Below are 18,204 nucleotides of genomic sequence, written 5' to 3'. Positions count from 1 at the left end.
ATTTCAAGTTGTGTCCTCTTTTTAACCTTCCATTTAAAGAAGAAAAGGGGAACACTGAAAATTTCACTTGAAATAATCAATTTTGGTGGTTCAGTAATCATGTTTAAAAGAAATCAAAATTCACTTTCAAAGTTATAGGGAACTACATTTCACCATTTAAAAAAAAATCAGAAAAATAAAAAGATGCATTAGGTATAACATGGAGTAATTCATAAGTCTTCAAGCCATTAATGTTTTATTTTGTTAGTTTATTAAACACCTTTAAGACAATTACTTTTGGTCTGCACCCTTCTAAAAATATTTCAAGTTTTGAACGGACCTCCAATACGTAAAGCAAAGGTTACTTTACCATACACAAATTTCAGATCAAAATACAACACACTGTTTTCTGACATTTATAAAACCCGGTCAATACAAACTACATTAAAAAAGATAAAACACTTTCACTGATCCTTGGTACAATATTACAGCACAATTTGCACATTGGCAACTAACTCCCCAGAGCACAGTTCATGTGCTTTTAAAAGGGAACCTCCCCTTAGTTACCCACCATTATACTGAACATGTAAACAAAGTAAGTGCTACTTAATCCAGGAAAAAGTTTTTATTATCCCTTTTTGCATCATTAAAACATGTAAACCTTAAAGCAATTCTGCAAGAAAGGTTACTGATAAGACTCAATTAATTGTTCCACAGTGTAACTAAAGTTATGCAGGATTACTCCATGAAAATAAACTGATGGAGGTGGACCAGAGTTTGTTGGGAGATTTTAGACAAAGTACATTCAGCAACATATTATTCCTAATAATGTATTATAAAGCTCTCAAATCACATCCCTACCAAATTATTTGAGGGTACATCTTGAAAAATTACCAATTTCAACACTTGAAAGACATTCAAGTACACACAGTCCTCTTTTAACTGTTTATACAATTTGTTCCATTGCAAACCCCATTTTTTCAGCAGTAGGTCACAAAGTGCCGTTTAAAATTGCACATTTTTAAAAAAAAATATGAGAATACATGTTTGTTCATAACTATTCCTAAGAGCTTGGACTTTTGCTAACCTATGAAAGATGTGGAATCTCTTATTAAGCAAAACACACCAACAAATCAGAAAATATATACAACTATGATGAAAATTGAAGTGTGGGTTGACAAACATTCACTTGGAAGTCCCTAAGTAGCAAACATAACCAAAATGTTTTGGAGAAGAGAAACTAAATCAGAGTAATGACAAAATATAAGCGATCTGATTTTTGCAAACTGTATACCTTATGTTGCATAGGCAGTCGAGGCAATTGCTCATGCAAATTAGTTGTGCGATTCATATTTTCTGCCTGCAGTTTTCAAAATCAGTCTTTTTATTTTTCCCTGTAGTAGTTCTCCAGTAGCCTAATTTTGTTTACAATTTAATTGAAAGTTCAATTACTTTATTGTTTCCACTAATGCTAAAAGAATCTTGTGGATCAGTTAAGGGAAAATATATAAACCAATCCAATTACATGTATATTTAATTTTTTTCAACACATCTCATCTGGTTCTGATTCAGAGCCCATTAACTGGGATACCATAAGAACTCTGGAACTTTTCAGGTTGGTGACCATTAATGTCACAATGATATAATGAAGGAAAGTTGCATACTGCACAAGTAGTACATATTCTGTAATTAGCACTCAAATGTAAAAACTATAGGATGGAAAGAAATTACAATAACTATAAATTTGGTAACTTAATTGGTCAAGTACGACTGAATTACTGCACACTGCTCTTCTCAAAAGATAAAATGTTCCAGCATTCTGCCCACACTGCTAGGATTATTCCCTTAAAGCTACAAGTCCATTCTATAACTCACTATACTGATACTACGAAAAAACTTGGGGGGGGGGGGAATTAATGTACAGGGTTAGCTAACAGCTTTGTAGTAACTGAATGGAATGGAAGGAGGAACCATGGGAAAATTTCATGATGTAGTTTAAAAAATATTACAAATAATTTCTAACACAAAACAGTAAGTATATTTGAAAAATGCATAAAAACCCTGTCAATACAAAAATCCCCACTAAAATTACATAGCTAATGAATTTTAATCTAAATATTGTATGTGCTTTTCCTATAAAGGCCACTTTGACATCAAAGTACAAAAATTGTACATTTCCCAAAATAATGTTTCTCAATTAAAAATATTGAATATGGAAGCATAAGAAACTTCTAATCTGCTAACAATGTGGACTGGCTACTTCTAAGAAAGAAAAACATTTCCTAGAATCTAACATTTTCAGTAAACAAAAACAAAACACTTTCAGACTTTGTTCTGATTGCATTGTTCTATAGAAGAATTGGGGTCTAGGACTGAAGTGAAACCAACAAGACATTTAATTTCAGCCAAGCAGAGTTGATTTCAGACACTTCACAGTGCGATATGTCAGGTCGGAGGGATATGTACAAGTAAACAAAGGCTAACCTGAATTACAAAGGGCAAAAAATAGTAATGGGGATTAAGAAAGAGGCATGGGGTAAGATAAAAATATGTCCAGTAAACCAAAAAGTCCACCTAGAGGTTAATATAGAGGCGGCAAGTGAATGCAGGCAAGAGGTGGTAATTGAAAATTATTCCACTGATAATTTACCAGTAGAATGTAAAATTAGAGGCAAACGTTTTCCATTTTTAATCGTGTTAACAAGGGGATGAGTCAAAGGGGATAGAAACACCATAAGACAAAACAAACTTTACTGGAAGACAAAATAGTGAGAGAACTCAGGATCTCTAGCAAGACTCCGGAGCACACAGGATCCATCTCTGAATTCTAATGTAAGTGGCAAAACCAAAAGAGTGGCAGAAATTAAACAGATTTAGGCTGGGTTTTTGGTATCTAACTTCTTTAGGCTCTTTTGAAAAGTCCAAGCTACAAGTATTTCTGAAAATATCAGCGGCACCAGTGGATGACATAGGGACACATGCAAGATCTACATTTACCTGGAAGGATCCAGTAAGCTACAATGACCCAATAAACCATTGGCAAAAAGGAGTACAAATGCTATGAAGTTAATGGGATGACACTCACTCCAACTGGTGGTAGATCTGGCTCCATGTCTAGAAGCTCTGCTTCAACAGGAAGAGGTTATTGGCAATAGTAATAAGAGACTGCCTAGTGGGAGACACCGGGAAGTATATTATTTAGAGAGAGTCAGAATGCTTAACAAATCAGAGAAAAATCTGGCAGGAAATGGTGGATGTAGTTTATTTGGATGTAAGATTCTTGGGCATCAGTCCATCCAAAGCTTTCCAAAGCTAAGATCAGCATAGTATAAAGAGACAAGTATTTGAGTGGATAAGTAATTGGTTTTATTTTAAAGAAAAAATATCATAGCCAAAACATGCTGATATTAAAAACTAAGCACTTCAATAAGTTTCATCTTCAAAAAGCTTTAACCATTAACACCCCCATTTTGCAGAGGGAGTCAGAATAACCTGGGGAGACATTAAGGTGAGAAATCCAACCTCACCTCCATGACCATGGCAGGCCTCTCATGCAATAGAGCTATTGTGGTAGGGCTGATGGGGGAGGGGAAAGAGGACTGCATTTGGAAAAGCCACACAACACATGCACCCCTGTGTTGCAAAAGGATTGGCTCCATGGTGATCCTTGTGTGACTGCACAGGGTCCCCAGTTGCACAGATCCTCCAGTCCTTCCCCTATGGAAGAGGCAGGGTGAGGCTAAAGAGGATTCCTACGATCATGAGTCAAGGCTCTTCCAGACGCCCATCTCTCAAGCAGATACACTCAACCTCAGTGTGATTCCCCGATTTGGCCCCGAGTGACTTATACTATTCAGTTTTAAGTCAATTAATGAAGATCCAGAGTGGGGAATAAGATGGAAATAAAAGATCAGTTTCCATAAATTACAAAAAAAAAAAAAAAAAAATCCAAGTTAAAACCTTCAACAACCAGCAAGTTTACAGAATGACAGTCTATGAACAATTCAGTGATGTATTAACCTTGTTCTTAAACTGCGTATATGGGACTGACCAGATAAGCACGTCTCCAGAAAAACCTATACTTGGAGGCTTTCTTATGGAAAAGTGACAATATATTTTCCTTGACCCAGTCAGACAGGGTTTTACAGAAAAGTCCTCATAAGATAGTGCTGTCATAGAAGATATTGATGTAGGATACCGCAGGCGTAGCACTATGCAAAGGCTAGACATTATGGGGATGTCAGCATTCTGACTTTTCTAACACTAGTTTCACTGAATGACTAATGCAATTACAAATGCTCTATTGGGATTGTTATTGCATTGTCTAGTGCTAAAACATAGGAAGGAAACAAGGTGTGTGAGGTAGTATCTTTTACTGGACCAACATCTGTTGCTGAAAGAGACAAGCTTTTGAGCTACAGAGAGCTCTTCTTCAGGACACCTGAAGAAGAGTTATGTGCACCTCAAAAGCTTGTCTCTTTCAACAATGGAAGTTTGTCCAGTAACTTCACCCACTTTCTGTGTCTCATACCCTGGGACCAACACGGCTACAACTACACTGCAAAAAAACATTAAGGGCCCAGTAGGGATTGCATATGATTCAGCAGCAAGACTGGACCTAATAAAAAGCATGAGTGTTTTATTATTCTTTAGCCCAACTCAACAGGATCCACGATATTGTATATACCTGGTTTAAAGAACGCAAATCCTGAAGTCAGCGTAAGAAGGAAAACTGTGACTTTTCTTTTGAAGGAAAGATTAGAAGAATCTCAAATAGCCAGACACCAAAAGAAAAAATCGTGAAAAGTGTTCAAACAATTAATCAAAGTGTACACATCCCTATAGTTCTTTTCTATATGCTTGTAAAGAATTTAACTGTCAAATTCTTCCTAATATTTATTACAATACTTGCTATACTGCCTTGTAGTAAGACTTCCATATTCTTCACTCCCAAATTTCCATTATCTTCCACCAACATGGCAATACTGCATAAGAGGACAATTAGTTCCTCTGCCACAGGTATTAGCAGGGCTGAATTAATCACAGAACCACTGCTTGCAGGCCCACAAACCAAAGGGAGCCCTATTCTAGCCTTGTTCAGAACAAAAATGTTTTACGTTGTTGAGATTTGCATTTTGTTGCAATGTCGCAAAAAAACATTCCATTTTCATAAAAGGCCTGTGAAATTTTACTATTTCTCATTTTCACTCAAAACATCCTTTTTTGAGCAAAAATTCTAGCCTTTTTTAATGTCACTATTTTGAGTTTAAACTGTCTGATTTGGAACATTATCAACCTTCCCAATGAAGAACATGAAAAAATTGACTTTTTATAGCCATGCAAAAATCACGTTTTACAAGATTTCAGAGGATGGACATTGGACAAGCATGGAGTTAATTGCAATGAAATTGGGAGAACTGAAACAAAACACTTTCAGTTTCCTAAAGCCCTACCAGTATCACAGCAAAGTAGAATCACAAACTTCAACCATGATGTAGTGACATGTAATGCCACCTACATCTCTCATCCCAGGGCTTGTATAACCCATTTTTTCTTGCCCTGCTACATAGGAAATGATGTGGACCCATCCTTACCAAAACTCTCAGAGAGCTGCAGAGGCCACGTCTACACTGCAGCAGGGAAACGTTATTCCCAGTTTGGGCAGATATATACATACTAACTCTGCCATTTTTAGCATGCTCGCTCAAGCAATGTGGCCACACAGGCAGTAGTTCAGGCTAGCCACCGAAGCACAACCCTGTCTGAGATCCTGGGTATCTACTGGGGCAGCAAACCAGAGCCACATTGCTCTTTACAGCATGACACCTTGAGCAGAGCTAGCTTGTGTATGTCCACCTGAGCTAGGAATTACACCTCCCAGTTGTAGCGCAGACGTATCCAGAGACGATCTGTCAGTGGGTTTGGCTCTAGTGCCCCCTCCTTCAGCTTTCCTAAAAAAGGGGGAAGAGTCTATAATGAAGTATGGGGATGCTTTAGGTTCCATTACTTTTTGGTGAATTCCCCAACAGGCAAGTGGACAATGCATATAACTCCCATCCCCCCTTCACTTATGGGTTCCCTGCATGGAGGATTCTTAGTAAGTTTGTAATGCTTGCCATGGGGGTAGCTGACCCCATTTTATGTTTGGAGGAGTGACATAGGCTCATAAATGGCTATAATCCCATGATTCTTCCCCCTCCCCCAACTGGTGCAGGAGCAAGAGCTTCTATGTTCTCCATGGCATCAAAAATGTTTTATAATTGTCCGTTACTAATTCCCCAAACTAAGCTGATGATCTTGATTAAAAGAAAACAGAATTAAAACACAGCTTTTTATCCCTTAGCCGGCGTTTAAGGAACTTGATCATCAGACCCACTAAGACTGTTTTGTGCTGCTCTGCAAAGCAAATAAAGCTATACCACTTCAAGCTGGCACACCACGCAAGTGGCAAGGCTGAGGGAAAAAACGTGGGGGTAGAGGGAGGCGATATCCAGAGCTCCACTGTGGTGCAGTGGTCCCTAGCTGCTATAGTGGCCCTTTGTAGGCCACTGCACCAAATGCAACTTGGATCAGCCCTGAAGACTGTGCCTCAGGACTGGCCCAACAACCAGAAAAATCAGGGAGCCACATGGGTGGGAATGCTCCCCACAGGCAGGATGCATGGGGCAACCTTGAGCCAGATCCTCAGAACTGGCTGAAGAACTATGAATAAAAAGAATGTAATGGGTATCCCCTATGTTCCCAATGAAACGTTCCTCAATTCATAACTTATCAGTATACTCCACTGGCAGTGTAGAGAGCTCCTTGTTTCGTACTCATTAAGGGTATATCTACGCTGCAATCAGTAGATACAATCTAGCTAGATCAAAGCTTGCCCACGTAACAATAGCAGTGAAGCCGGGGCAGCTGATCAAGTATGTACCAGGGGGGTCCTGGGTGGATGAGGTTAAATCATTCGGCCAGGGCTTCGCTGCTATCATTAATCTACCTAAATCGAAGCTAGCTGCAGTCACACCTCCCAAGTGCAAAGTAGATGTACCATTTGCTGGAACATGCATAGTCATTACAATTTTAGTTTAACTGGGTTAAATTTATCTGAACTGCAATTTAATATGAATATTTTGAGGAAAGCTTTCGTTGTGAAATGTTTCATATTTTGATTTTACAGAAAGATCTGACGGGTATTTCTTAAAATTTTCATTTGTATCTTTAAGGCCCTTACAAGTTAAGGAGCTGTACAAAACTAAAGGTAATTGCATATAAGCACTGAATATTCAAGAAAAAAAGCACTAACAGTTATCAATTTACTAGTGTCATTTTAACAAGTCAAACAGTGTTTAAGAAATCAGAAGTGTGTCAAAACAGTACATTTAGGAAAGAAAGAATGAATTGGTACCTTTTTATTCAACTGAACAGAAGCTGGATACCTGAAGGTTCCAAGGTAGGTGGAAAAATCATGCTCTCAAATCTGGAAGATGGAAATCATCTTAGATATTCTGCTCTCCCTAGATGGGCAGGTTGGGAATTCCACACAAAAAGGGCCTGATCCAACATCAATCAAGTCAATAGGAGTTTTTCCATTTACTTCAAAGGAGATGTAATCAAGTCCACACAAAGAGCAGAATATACAGTAGGAATAGAGAGAAGCTTGTCCAACTGGTCTAGTTCACAAGTACAAAAAAATTTAATATATTAAAATACTTTCCTATTTAAAGCCATAAGAACATATGCCTTTGACTGCTTCTTACATTTACGGTTTTTACCCACGAAAGCTTATGCTCAAATAAACCAGTTAGTCTTTAAGGTGCCACTGGACTTCTTGTTTTTGTGGATACAGACTAACACGGCTACCTCATGATACTTATAAAAGTTTAGTTACTTTCAAGCAATTGTCTTGCAGCAGCTGCAGGAGAACCCCTATACCTGCTAGTGAAGACAAACATTGTTAAAGGAAACTAGGGAAAACCATCCTTGGACAATGGCAATATTCCACCCTGCTTCCCATTTGCTTCTAGCCTTTTGTTAAAGGCTAGAATGCAATCTAAAAAAAAAATCCCACAATTTGGCAAAGTGCAAAAAATAAAATAAAATAAACCACTGAGGTAGCTGGGTATAAGGGTTTATACACTTTTCACGATTTTGTTAAGGTATAAGGGTTTATCCTCAATCAAAAAAAAAAAATCACAAATTATTAAAAAGACAAATACTTCCTGCTACAAATACAACAGATACGTGGAAGCGTGCTACACGTGGTCTATCCATAGACCAATCATAGGTATTCAGGTGAACTATAACCCATACATGTTGTAATTCTAGATGTTTGATGGAAAGCAAGTCTTAACTGAAAATGCCCAACTGAATTATTAAAGATAAATAATGCAATGCGTAGCATAGAAGAAAGTACAAAGCCAACATAACATAAGAATGGCCATTGCCATTGGTTCTTATGTTCTTAACACAAGAATGGCCATACTGGGTCAGACCAAAGGTCCATCCAGCCCAGTATCCTGTCTACCGACAGTGGCCAATGCCAGGTGTCCCAGAGGGAGTGAACCTAACAGGTAATGATCAGGTGATCTCTCTCCTGCCATCCATCTCCACCCTCTGACAAACAGAGGCTACGGACACCATTCCTTACCCATCCTGGCTCATAGCCATTAATGGACTGAAACTCCATGAATTTATCTAGTTCTCTTTTAAACCCTGTTATAGTCCTAGCCTTCACAACCTCCTCAGGCAAGGAGTTCCACAGGTTGACTGAGCTGAGTGAAGAAGAACTTCCTTTTATCTGTTTTAAACCTGCTGACCATTAATTTCATTTAGTGGCCCCTAGTTCTTATATTATGGGAACAAGTAAATAACTTTTCCTTATTCACTTTCTCCACACCACTCATGATTTTATATACCTCTATCATATTCCCTCTTAGTCTCCTCTTTTCCAAGCTGAAAAGTCCTAGCCTCTTTAATCTCCCCTCATATGGGACCCGTTCCAAACCCCTAATCATTTTAGTTGCCCTTTTCTGAACCTTTTCTAATGCCAGTATATCATTTTTGAGATGAGGGGACCACATCTGTACACAGTATTCAAGATGTGGGCGTACCATGGATTTATATAAAGGCAATAAGATATTCTCCGTCTTATTTTCTATCCCTTTTTAAATGATCCCTAACATCCTGTTTGCTTTTCTGACTGCCGCTGCACACTGCGTGGATGTCTCCAGAGAACTCTCCACGATGACTCCAAGATCTTTCTCCTGATTAATTGTAGCTAAATTAGCCCCCATCATATTGTATGTATAGTTGGGGTTATTTTTTCCAATGTGCATTACTTTACATTTATCCACATTAAATTTGCCATTTTGTTGCCCAATCACTTAGTTTTGTGAGATCTTTTTGAAGTTCTTCACAGTCTGCTTTGGTCTTAACTATCTTGAGCAGTTTAGCATCATCTGCAAACTTTGCCACCTCACTGTTTACCCCTTTCTCCAGATAATTTATGAATAAGTTGAATAAGATTTGTCCTAGGACTGACCCTGGGGGAACACCACTAGTTACCCCTCTCCATTCTGAAAATTTACCATTTATTCCTACCCTTTTTCCTTGTCTTTTAACCAGTTCTCAATCCATGAAAGGATCTTCCCTCTTATCCCATGACAACTTAATTTACATAAGAGCCTTTGGTGAGGGACCTTGTCAAAGGCTTTCTGGAAATCTAAGTATACTATGTCCGCTGGATCCCCTTGCCCACATGTTTGCTGACCCCTTCAAAGAACTCTAATGGATCAGTAAGACATGATTTCCCTTTACAGAAACCATGTTGACTTTTGCCCAACAATTTATGTTCTTCTATGTGTCTGACAATTTTATTCTTTACTATTGTTTCAACTAAGTTGCCTGGTACTGATGCTAGCCAGTAGCAAAATGCCAGTGTATACAAAAGTAGAGTTGTTTGTGGCATATTCCATGCAGTTCCATGCAAATTTAGGGATCAAAACTGGGCTGGAGCAGTAACAGAGCCATGGTGCTAGCAAGGAAGAAAATGGAGAGGGCAGGAAGTAGTTAAATAGCAGGCCCTCCACAAGAATGGCGGGAGACCTGTGACCCTCTGATTCCATAAGGATTTGAAAGCTGCCCCTCTGGATTTCCAACACAGGTCTGCAAATCCTCTGCCCCTTGATTAGGCAACTGGTCGTTAACACTGCAGAGTGAGCTCTAGGCCCAAATTACTAGCTGTGTCAAATACGTGATGGATGCAGTTGAGGAGAGGGTCAGAAAAGAAGCCAGTTGCAGCCAGATTTCTACAAGGTCAGGCCCCTAGAGGCCATTCTGGCAGTTTAGGATTACTGGGGCACTGGATCATTCTAGCCATGGTTTCAATGCCAGGAGCTGCAAAGGAGGCAGCACGTGTGCCAGAATTTATGGGCCCTTTGCCTGGCATGCCACAAGACTCTAAGCGTGCGTGTCTGTCTCTTGGAGCTTGATATTTCCCTCCTCACTCTCATGTTTAATATTAATGACATTTTAAAAGCCCGCTATTAGTACTATGTAAGGTCTGAATCAAATGCACTTAAGTATCAATACAATATTGCACTACTCAGTATAATACTATCCAGTCTCAATGAGAAATATATTTCTCTAGTGTTTAAAAAACAAAAACAAAAAAACAAAAAACTCCAGGTATGAGGAGAAAAACTACTAGGTTTTGGAACCTCAGGAAAAAAATTAAACTCAAATGGGGCTGAAGATTAGCCCTTTTTTTGCCCCAAAATAAGGATGAACTGTATTTTAGCAGATCATCCACAAATTATTCTGTGTGTGTGTGTGTGTGTGTGTTAGAGCCACCAACTAAAAAGTTTAACACTAATTCTTAAAACATTTGTTCATGTGACTGCATCTCTTGATTTCTACTGAAAATGATCTGAAACCGTAACAAGTGCTTTCATGAATGCTACCTTAGTACAGTACAACTTGATTACTGTACCAGACATCCTTCTTTGTACTCCTGCTGGCTCTTAGTCAATATACAACCTTAACGGAAGCTAGTAAATTTCTTGTTCCAAGTTTTGGGGAACAAAGTCTTATTTGTCTGTAAAGCATTTATCATTTACCAGCTCTTATTCTAACCACGAAAGGTTGAAAAGGTATTTTTCTGCTGCTCTAGTGCTACATTTTTTTAAACTCAAACCATTAATACAAGCAAATACAAGCAATAAGTGACACAGCTTACTTCTTACCTTTAAACTAGAATCTATGTTTTCCTATTGTGCTCCATGAATAAATTAATCAAAACAAACAGATGCTGCCTAGCCGGAGCTCTCAAACATGAATTCACTAAAGAGAGAGAAACTCAGGAACAGCGAATGATAAATATGTTGTAGCCTACTTCCTATTGCACATTAAGACCCAGATTTTCAGCAATGGTCTTTGATTTTAAAGGTGCAATTTTGTGCAAAAAAATTGTTTTTAGCGTGCCATTAAACAAACACAGGTATTCATGTGCACGCACAAGATTACATCAATAAAAACAGTGACAGAGCTGGGACCTGGTTGAAAAATCAGGCCCCCAAACTGGATTTAAATTAAATACAGCTTTAAAAAAATACATTAACATTAGCACTGATTTGGAGAGGGAAGGGAAATCAGATTTAGAAGTACTTACTATGTATAATTAAAACCCCCTCCCCACATATTTACATTTTCATAACTGATCATTGAAGAAATAATTTAGGTAAGAATTTCTTCTAGAGATAAGAAGAAGAAAGCTTCCCTTCACCAAAAAGGTCTCAATATGATCTCATTTCATTATTAAATGAGAAGGCCATACCTAGCTGATGGCATAATTCATCTACAGTCTGAGCAACTCTGTGACAGACGTATTTGGTATTCACATGCTCGTCCTGGTTGGAATTGAATATAAAAGACACCATGCAACAAGATATAAGCTATTATGCTGAAAAGTTCCAGCCTTCCAGTTTAGTTTTAAGGCATTACAACATGGTCTTTCAGCTGATCTCCAGATATTATTGGGTACAATTTCCCCTTAGTTTTAAACATGTATGGTAATTTAATTTTTATAGGTAGCATGCAAGCTACCTATTTTAGGTTTGCCAAGAAAATTTAAGGGATTCAAATCACAGAGAAAGTTAAAGTACCTCACCTGTTGGTAATGCCTTATGGTTTAATGCATTTATTACCATAGTCCCTATTTTACATAACAGAGAAAGCTTTGTGTCGGTTTAATTAGGCACTTGGAAAGGTCTTAAAGCATATATTAATCTAGATTTTATTTAAAAACTGGTAACTAGTCCAACTATTAAGTTACAGAAATGTCATCTGCCATTTTGCCAAACTCAGTAGGGCTGCCATGTTATTATAGCATTTAGTAAGTACTGTCTGTAAACAAGTGGTTCTTCCTAGAGTGATGAAATTTAACATCACACCCTACAGAGGTTTTGGAGATAGGTTGTGTATTCAAAAGGCCCAACCTACCAACAGACCTTGGAACATTTGCTTGTGCATTCTGAAGTAAAGCATATTTATATTTATACACCCCCTGGACTAAATCCTACAGGGAGCCATGTGCTATCTTCAAGTCAATGGACACTGAAAGCAATCAGGCCCCAAATCTTATTAGATGAATGATGTAAGTGTGGTTGCCAACCCTCCAGAATTGTCCTGGAGTCTCCAGGAATTAAAGATTAATCTGTAATGTGATGAAACCTCCAGGAATATGTCCTACCAAAATTGGCAACCCCAGATGCAAGGCTTACAAAAGTAAACACTGTGCCTCAAAATATATGTATATTTTCCTTTATGATGTAGCATGCTCTTGAAACATGGACCCTACCTGGTAAAGAAAGCTTTTAATCACACTAATAAAGCAAGAGGATGGCAAACATTAAAAAAGTTACAGTACTAATGTCTGTCTAGAGCTGAACACTTGCCACCAGTTTAACATCAACAGCACCAAAAATCCTGCAAATTAACCAAGAATCAGTACATTCTAATTGAAAATAAATTTATATCTAATGAACCCTGGAGTCAGAATTTATACACGCAGCTCAGGAACAAAATAAAGTTAAGAGAAATCGAGACAGAATGCTTAATATGTCAAGAACAGAAAATATCCTGATCCTAAATTCAATTAAACAACACAAAACTCCTTGAAAAGTGTCATTGAGAGTGGCACAAAAATACACATTGGTTACAATATAAGGAACTGTAGCCTATGAGTACTTCTGTGTCCCTGTTAAAACTCACATTTGCTGTGACTTAACCTGAGACACAACCTTCTTTCTGCGGGCGAGATTAGTTAAAATGAATTGCACTTTATCTAAATATTATTATTGTCAGCTGCCATTTTTTATTTACATGCGTGTAACTAGTGCCCTAATAAAGAGCAGAGTGACCATACGCATCACGTGGAGTGATGTTTCAAGGCAGCAACGTACAGTAACACAAACCTGCAGAACAGTATTAAAAATAATAAAGAGATTTACAGTGTTTAAAAGAAGCATTATTTTACAAAAAAAAATCACTTTTTTTAACACAGTGAATTTTAAATATCCCTGTACCGCAACAGAAGAGTAGTGTATTATCTGTATATACAGAGAAAACCAAAAGTTTGGCACTTATAACAGCTTTCCTTTTGTTATTGCATACCACACCGTGTATGGCAAATACATAATACCATGAACAATCATCCTGTACAGACTGTATATTTATGGAACTACCGAATCAAGAAACTGCACTTAAAACGTAAAAATTCACTTTTGTACCATTGTGCAATTACCAAGACATGCAAGCACAAGAAATATTGCAAAAAAATTAAATACTACTACTACTGAACTCTTTTGAAAAAATTACTGTACTAACATCTCTACTGGAAATGAAACTGCCTGGGATTTTTGGAAGGGGAACCCAATGCATAAAGGTAAAAGTCAAGTGCTGCAGTAGCTTTGATGAATATCCACCTTTTATATTTTCAGTGGTAACTCCGACTCATAAGACAGTGTATGAACACACTTTTGAGTATTAGGATTCCACAGGCACACAGGACAAAGTTTGTCTGCAGTGATTAATAAATAAGCCTTTAAAAATTGGGATTAATTTCCAGATTCATCTTTTCTTGTTAGTTTTAAAGAGAGCTTCAGGGCTACTGCAAGTCACTTGATTGAGGACAGCAAAGTTGACATGGCATTGTCAGGATAAATCATGTGCTGTTGCTGGTAAAATATTAAAAGGAAAAATGACCTGTTTTGCTATAGTTAAGCAGAGGACTCTTAACTAGAGCTGTATAAAGGGTAAACAAGCAAAGAGGTGGTGAATTTGAAATCCAATCTAGCATTGGATGTTCAGCAGCACAAATTTCCCATATGATTATCCAATGTGTAGAAACAGACTTGGATTCCCAGGCTTAAAAGACCAGAGACTGGTTACTATACTGAAGCCACATTGGTTGGCTGGGGAGGAAAAGGTGCCAGGTGGATCTTTCCTTAGCCTTTGCCAGAGTCCTCAAAGCAAAACTTTACCAGAAACCATGCACTATACTAGTTATTTCTGTTTTTGAACATGCCCTCTACCCCTCTGGCAAAGAAGCCACAGGCTTACACTCTTAAAACAGGAATAGGACAGTGCCCACTATGGTTAAGGTTGCAGAACCATTAACCCCTATTTATTTTATTTATTTATTTTAATAACTTTCCAAAACATTCACATTTTATTCTGAAGTTCTCAATTCTAGCCTCCACCTTAAGGTGTATTTTTTTGGTAAAGTGAACAAAATTCTCTTTTCATTTATTTATTGTAAAGTTCAACCTAAGGGAAAGCAACACAAACCACCACTATTACCATTTTCAATTTTTTTTTTAAAGATAGGGCTAATACAAAAATGGCTGAAGTTTGAAACTTGACCCAAACAATTCTCACTGAGGCCTTTGAGTTTACAAAAAATACTTTTCATTAAGACACGACCATTTAAAAACTGCATACTAAGCATGCGTGATGAATGTTTTCCTTAACGCATGCACTGTGTACACAGGAAGTTAGTTAGCTGTACACTTAAATGTACACTTATTGGTTCAAAAAATTTAGGCCCCAGTCCTGCAGTAGTTAATAGAACTATTCACATGCTTAAAGTGTGTAGGTGTTTTAGAATAAGTTGCTTACACTCCTCTGTCAAATCCAACAGAGTATTTTAGCTACACAAGACAATTATTTTAATTTTCCTTTTTTAGAAAATCCAAAAATAACCCTAATGTTAATCCTACTTTACCTTGTTAAATGTAAACTAACTTTTACTTATTAACTTTTACCATAAAACATGGCCAGAGCACACAGAATTTGTGATTTATTTAAATTTATTTTGTGTATTTACTACCCAGTCTTGCTGGGTGATGAATACCATTTGCTCTCACTAACTTCAGTTCTCAGGAGGTATTTCTTGCAAGATATTAGCTAAAGTTTTCAAAAGCATCTAAATTATTTAGGAGCCAAAGTTCATTTTCAAAGTGACTTGGGTACTTAGGCTCTTTAGACTTAGAGCATGTCTATACACAGCTGCTATAGTGCCAGAGTATGGATGCTTCCCATATCAACAAAAGGGGTTTTTCAGTCAATGTAGCTAATCTACCTCTTTGAGAAGCAGGAGGCAAGTCACCAGAAAGCTCTTCTGTTGACCTAGCTGCATCTACACCTGGGGTTAGGTCAACCTCTAACTATGTTGTACCATGTATACAATTTTTCACAGCACTATGCAATATAGCGAGGTTGATCTAATTTTAAATGTAGACCAGGCCTTAGGCTCCTAAATGCCTAAGTTCTGTTTTCAAAAATGATTTATGTGATTTTGAACATTTTACCGTAAGCCTTTAATTTATAAAAAGTGGAAATCTTTACAAAACTTTTTCAACAAAAAAATCTGAAGATGGAAACAGAGGTTTACATTTTTGTAATAAAGAATATAACAAATTTAAAGACAAATACTAAGTCAAGTAAATTTCTACCGCCATGTGTACAAAACCATTAAAAATATAGTGATTAAAAATAGGTTACTACATACAGTTCAGATTCTGCAGCACTTCAGCATTACAAAAAAAAAAAAAAAAAATCAATGGACTAAATTCTGCCTGCAGTTATTGATTTAATTGGATTATTCTGTTAACATTACAGAATGATGATGAAAATTAGTAAGCCTTGGAATGTTTCATTAAGGAAAATTTAGATAGTTGAACACTAGCTATTTTGTTCTATTTGTGGCCTGTATTTGAGAAGATTATTTTGGATGGATCAAAGGAGTTAATCTGGATTTGTGTGTGTGAATAACTGAGGGCAAAACCTGGCCCACTGATTTTTGATTGAGGTCCTTCAAAGTTTCAGAGTGGAAAGAACAGTGTCTTGTAATAGAACCGGCAACACTACAAAGTATTAGAAGAGTCTTTTTAGGGTGGAGATAGGGATAAGTTTCAACTGCATTTCCAGCTCAATTTCTTCCCCTCCCTCCTTTTCTTCTTTCTTTCTTTTTTTTTTCAGTAGTGTTGTGTGTCACCCATCACAAGTAACAAAAATGAAATTAAGTAATGAGGTAAAGTGTGTTCTACCAGCAGATCTTTCGTACTAACATAACTCAATTAAATATTACTCGCAGTGGTAACAAGACTTAAAAGGAAAAAGCCATAAGACAAATTCTTCACTACAACTGAATTCTAAAACAAGCTTTCAAAGCCAAAAACCTTAGCACAGAAATCATAAGTAAACCAGCTTCTGATCCCAATATAAGTTGCCTGTACAATTTCCTTTAAAACAGGAACCTGAAATCAAGTTTTCCACAATACATATATATCCCTTTTAATGCCCCACCTTTCCTTCTCCCCTTTTGCACAAATACACATCCTCAACACTGCAAACGTGCAGTGATTTTTAAGTGATCTGAAGGGAAAAGGAGTCCTATTTCTCTCAGAAAAGCGACTCGTGCTGCATTCCTTTACCAGCCACAGTAAAGGTGTGACATATTCTACGCCTCAGTCCTTCCCTTTACTTCACTCATTGCAGCTTCCAAAATCCACACAAAGAATGCATGCTGGCCCACCCCCAATACACGGAATCTTCAGAGCATTTGAATGACACTGTGTAGAAAAACAGTTTACACATCTACAATATATTGTAACTCTTAGTTCAATTTTAAATATATTTAAAAGATCCTTAGGAATGAAAACATTGGAAATGAATGAAAAACATATGTACACCTCCACCCTTGTAGGCACAGACCTTGACTAGTGAGGAAGGGCTAGAAATAAAGGTGCAATGACCAACATCTCCCTTGAACCGATTCAGATGAAGAACAGTCTTGCAGTATACCAGAGAGGTTGATTTTCATACAGCATATCTGTATTAAAGCTATCCAGTTGAAGACAGCATGCTAATTCTTATCAATTCCCCTGAGGGGAAATGCACCTTAAATTTTTTTTTTACTTTTCGATACAATTTGTTATATTACCCATTCCTTCCTGCTTCAGACGCAAGGAACTCCCTCATTAGTGTAGTTTACTTTTTTTAGATAGTTAGGACTGAAGGTGTTCCCTTTGTCATGGTATTTTTTTTTGTTTAATATAGAGCTATTTATCCCCCAAACAAGAGCTGAGACTCAAGTTTTTAAGCATTTTAAAACAAAAACAAAAACAGATACCATACCAAAGCACAGCATATAATGTAAGTTTCAGTTGCAATAGCTTTGTTTTTCCTTATATAAAGCTATGTTACGGTGGACTGTGTTAGGTTTCTTCCCATCTCCTCCATTTTTGCAGGACTAATCATGGGGAAGGAACACGAATACGGAACAATCCTTGCTGAAGCTGCAGTCGGAAAAGCTTGCAGTTTGCAATCCGCAAGGCTGCGCAGCCAGTGCGGCGAAGGTCTGATGGAAATAATGGTTTAGTATGGTGCCATGTTCCTGTGCTCCTTTTAAACTCTCTAACGTAGTCATAATTGGTACCTAAAGTTAAATAAAAAACAGAAATTCATTGTACACTCAGTTACAAAGTATCAAGCAATTTAAATCTAATGATGCCAATATATTTCCAGACCAAATGGAAGAACAAAAACTGTTCTGATCAATTTCTGAATATGTTGGCAGACAAGTTTTCAAAAGAAAAGCTGAGAAAAACTTGTTTTAGAAGAACAAAACAAAGGAAAGAGCAACAACAAATTTGGGACCCATTTTACCTAATT

General features: G+C 37.3%; 1 protein-coding gene across 1 annotated transcript in view; it reads right to left on the bottom strand.

Annotated features, from left to right (window-relative positions):
- Positions 1–218: 218 nt before the first annotated feature.
- The window catches only part of GAN (gigaxonin), a 56,578-nt gene continuing 38,592 nt past the window's right edge, over positions 219–18,204 (bottom strand). The window contains exon 11 of the mRNA XM_048816489.2: positions 219–17,968. Within this exon, the coding sequence (XP_048672446.1) occupies positions 17,787–17,968 (182 nt within the window). The 3' untranslated portion in view covers positions 219–17,786. The remainder of the gene's footprint in view (positions 17,969–18,204) is intronic.

Source organism: Caretta caretta, chromosome 12 (assembly GCF_965140235.1).
Source record: "Caretta caretta isolate rCarCar2 chromosome 12, rCarCar1.hap1, whole genome shotgun sequence".
Classification (NCBI taxonomy): domain Eukaryota; kingdom Metazoa; phylum Chordata; order Testudines; family Cheloniidae; genus Caretta; species Caretta caretta.
This window is presented reverse-complemented; position numbering and strand designations above follow the sequence as displayed.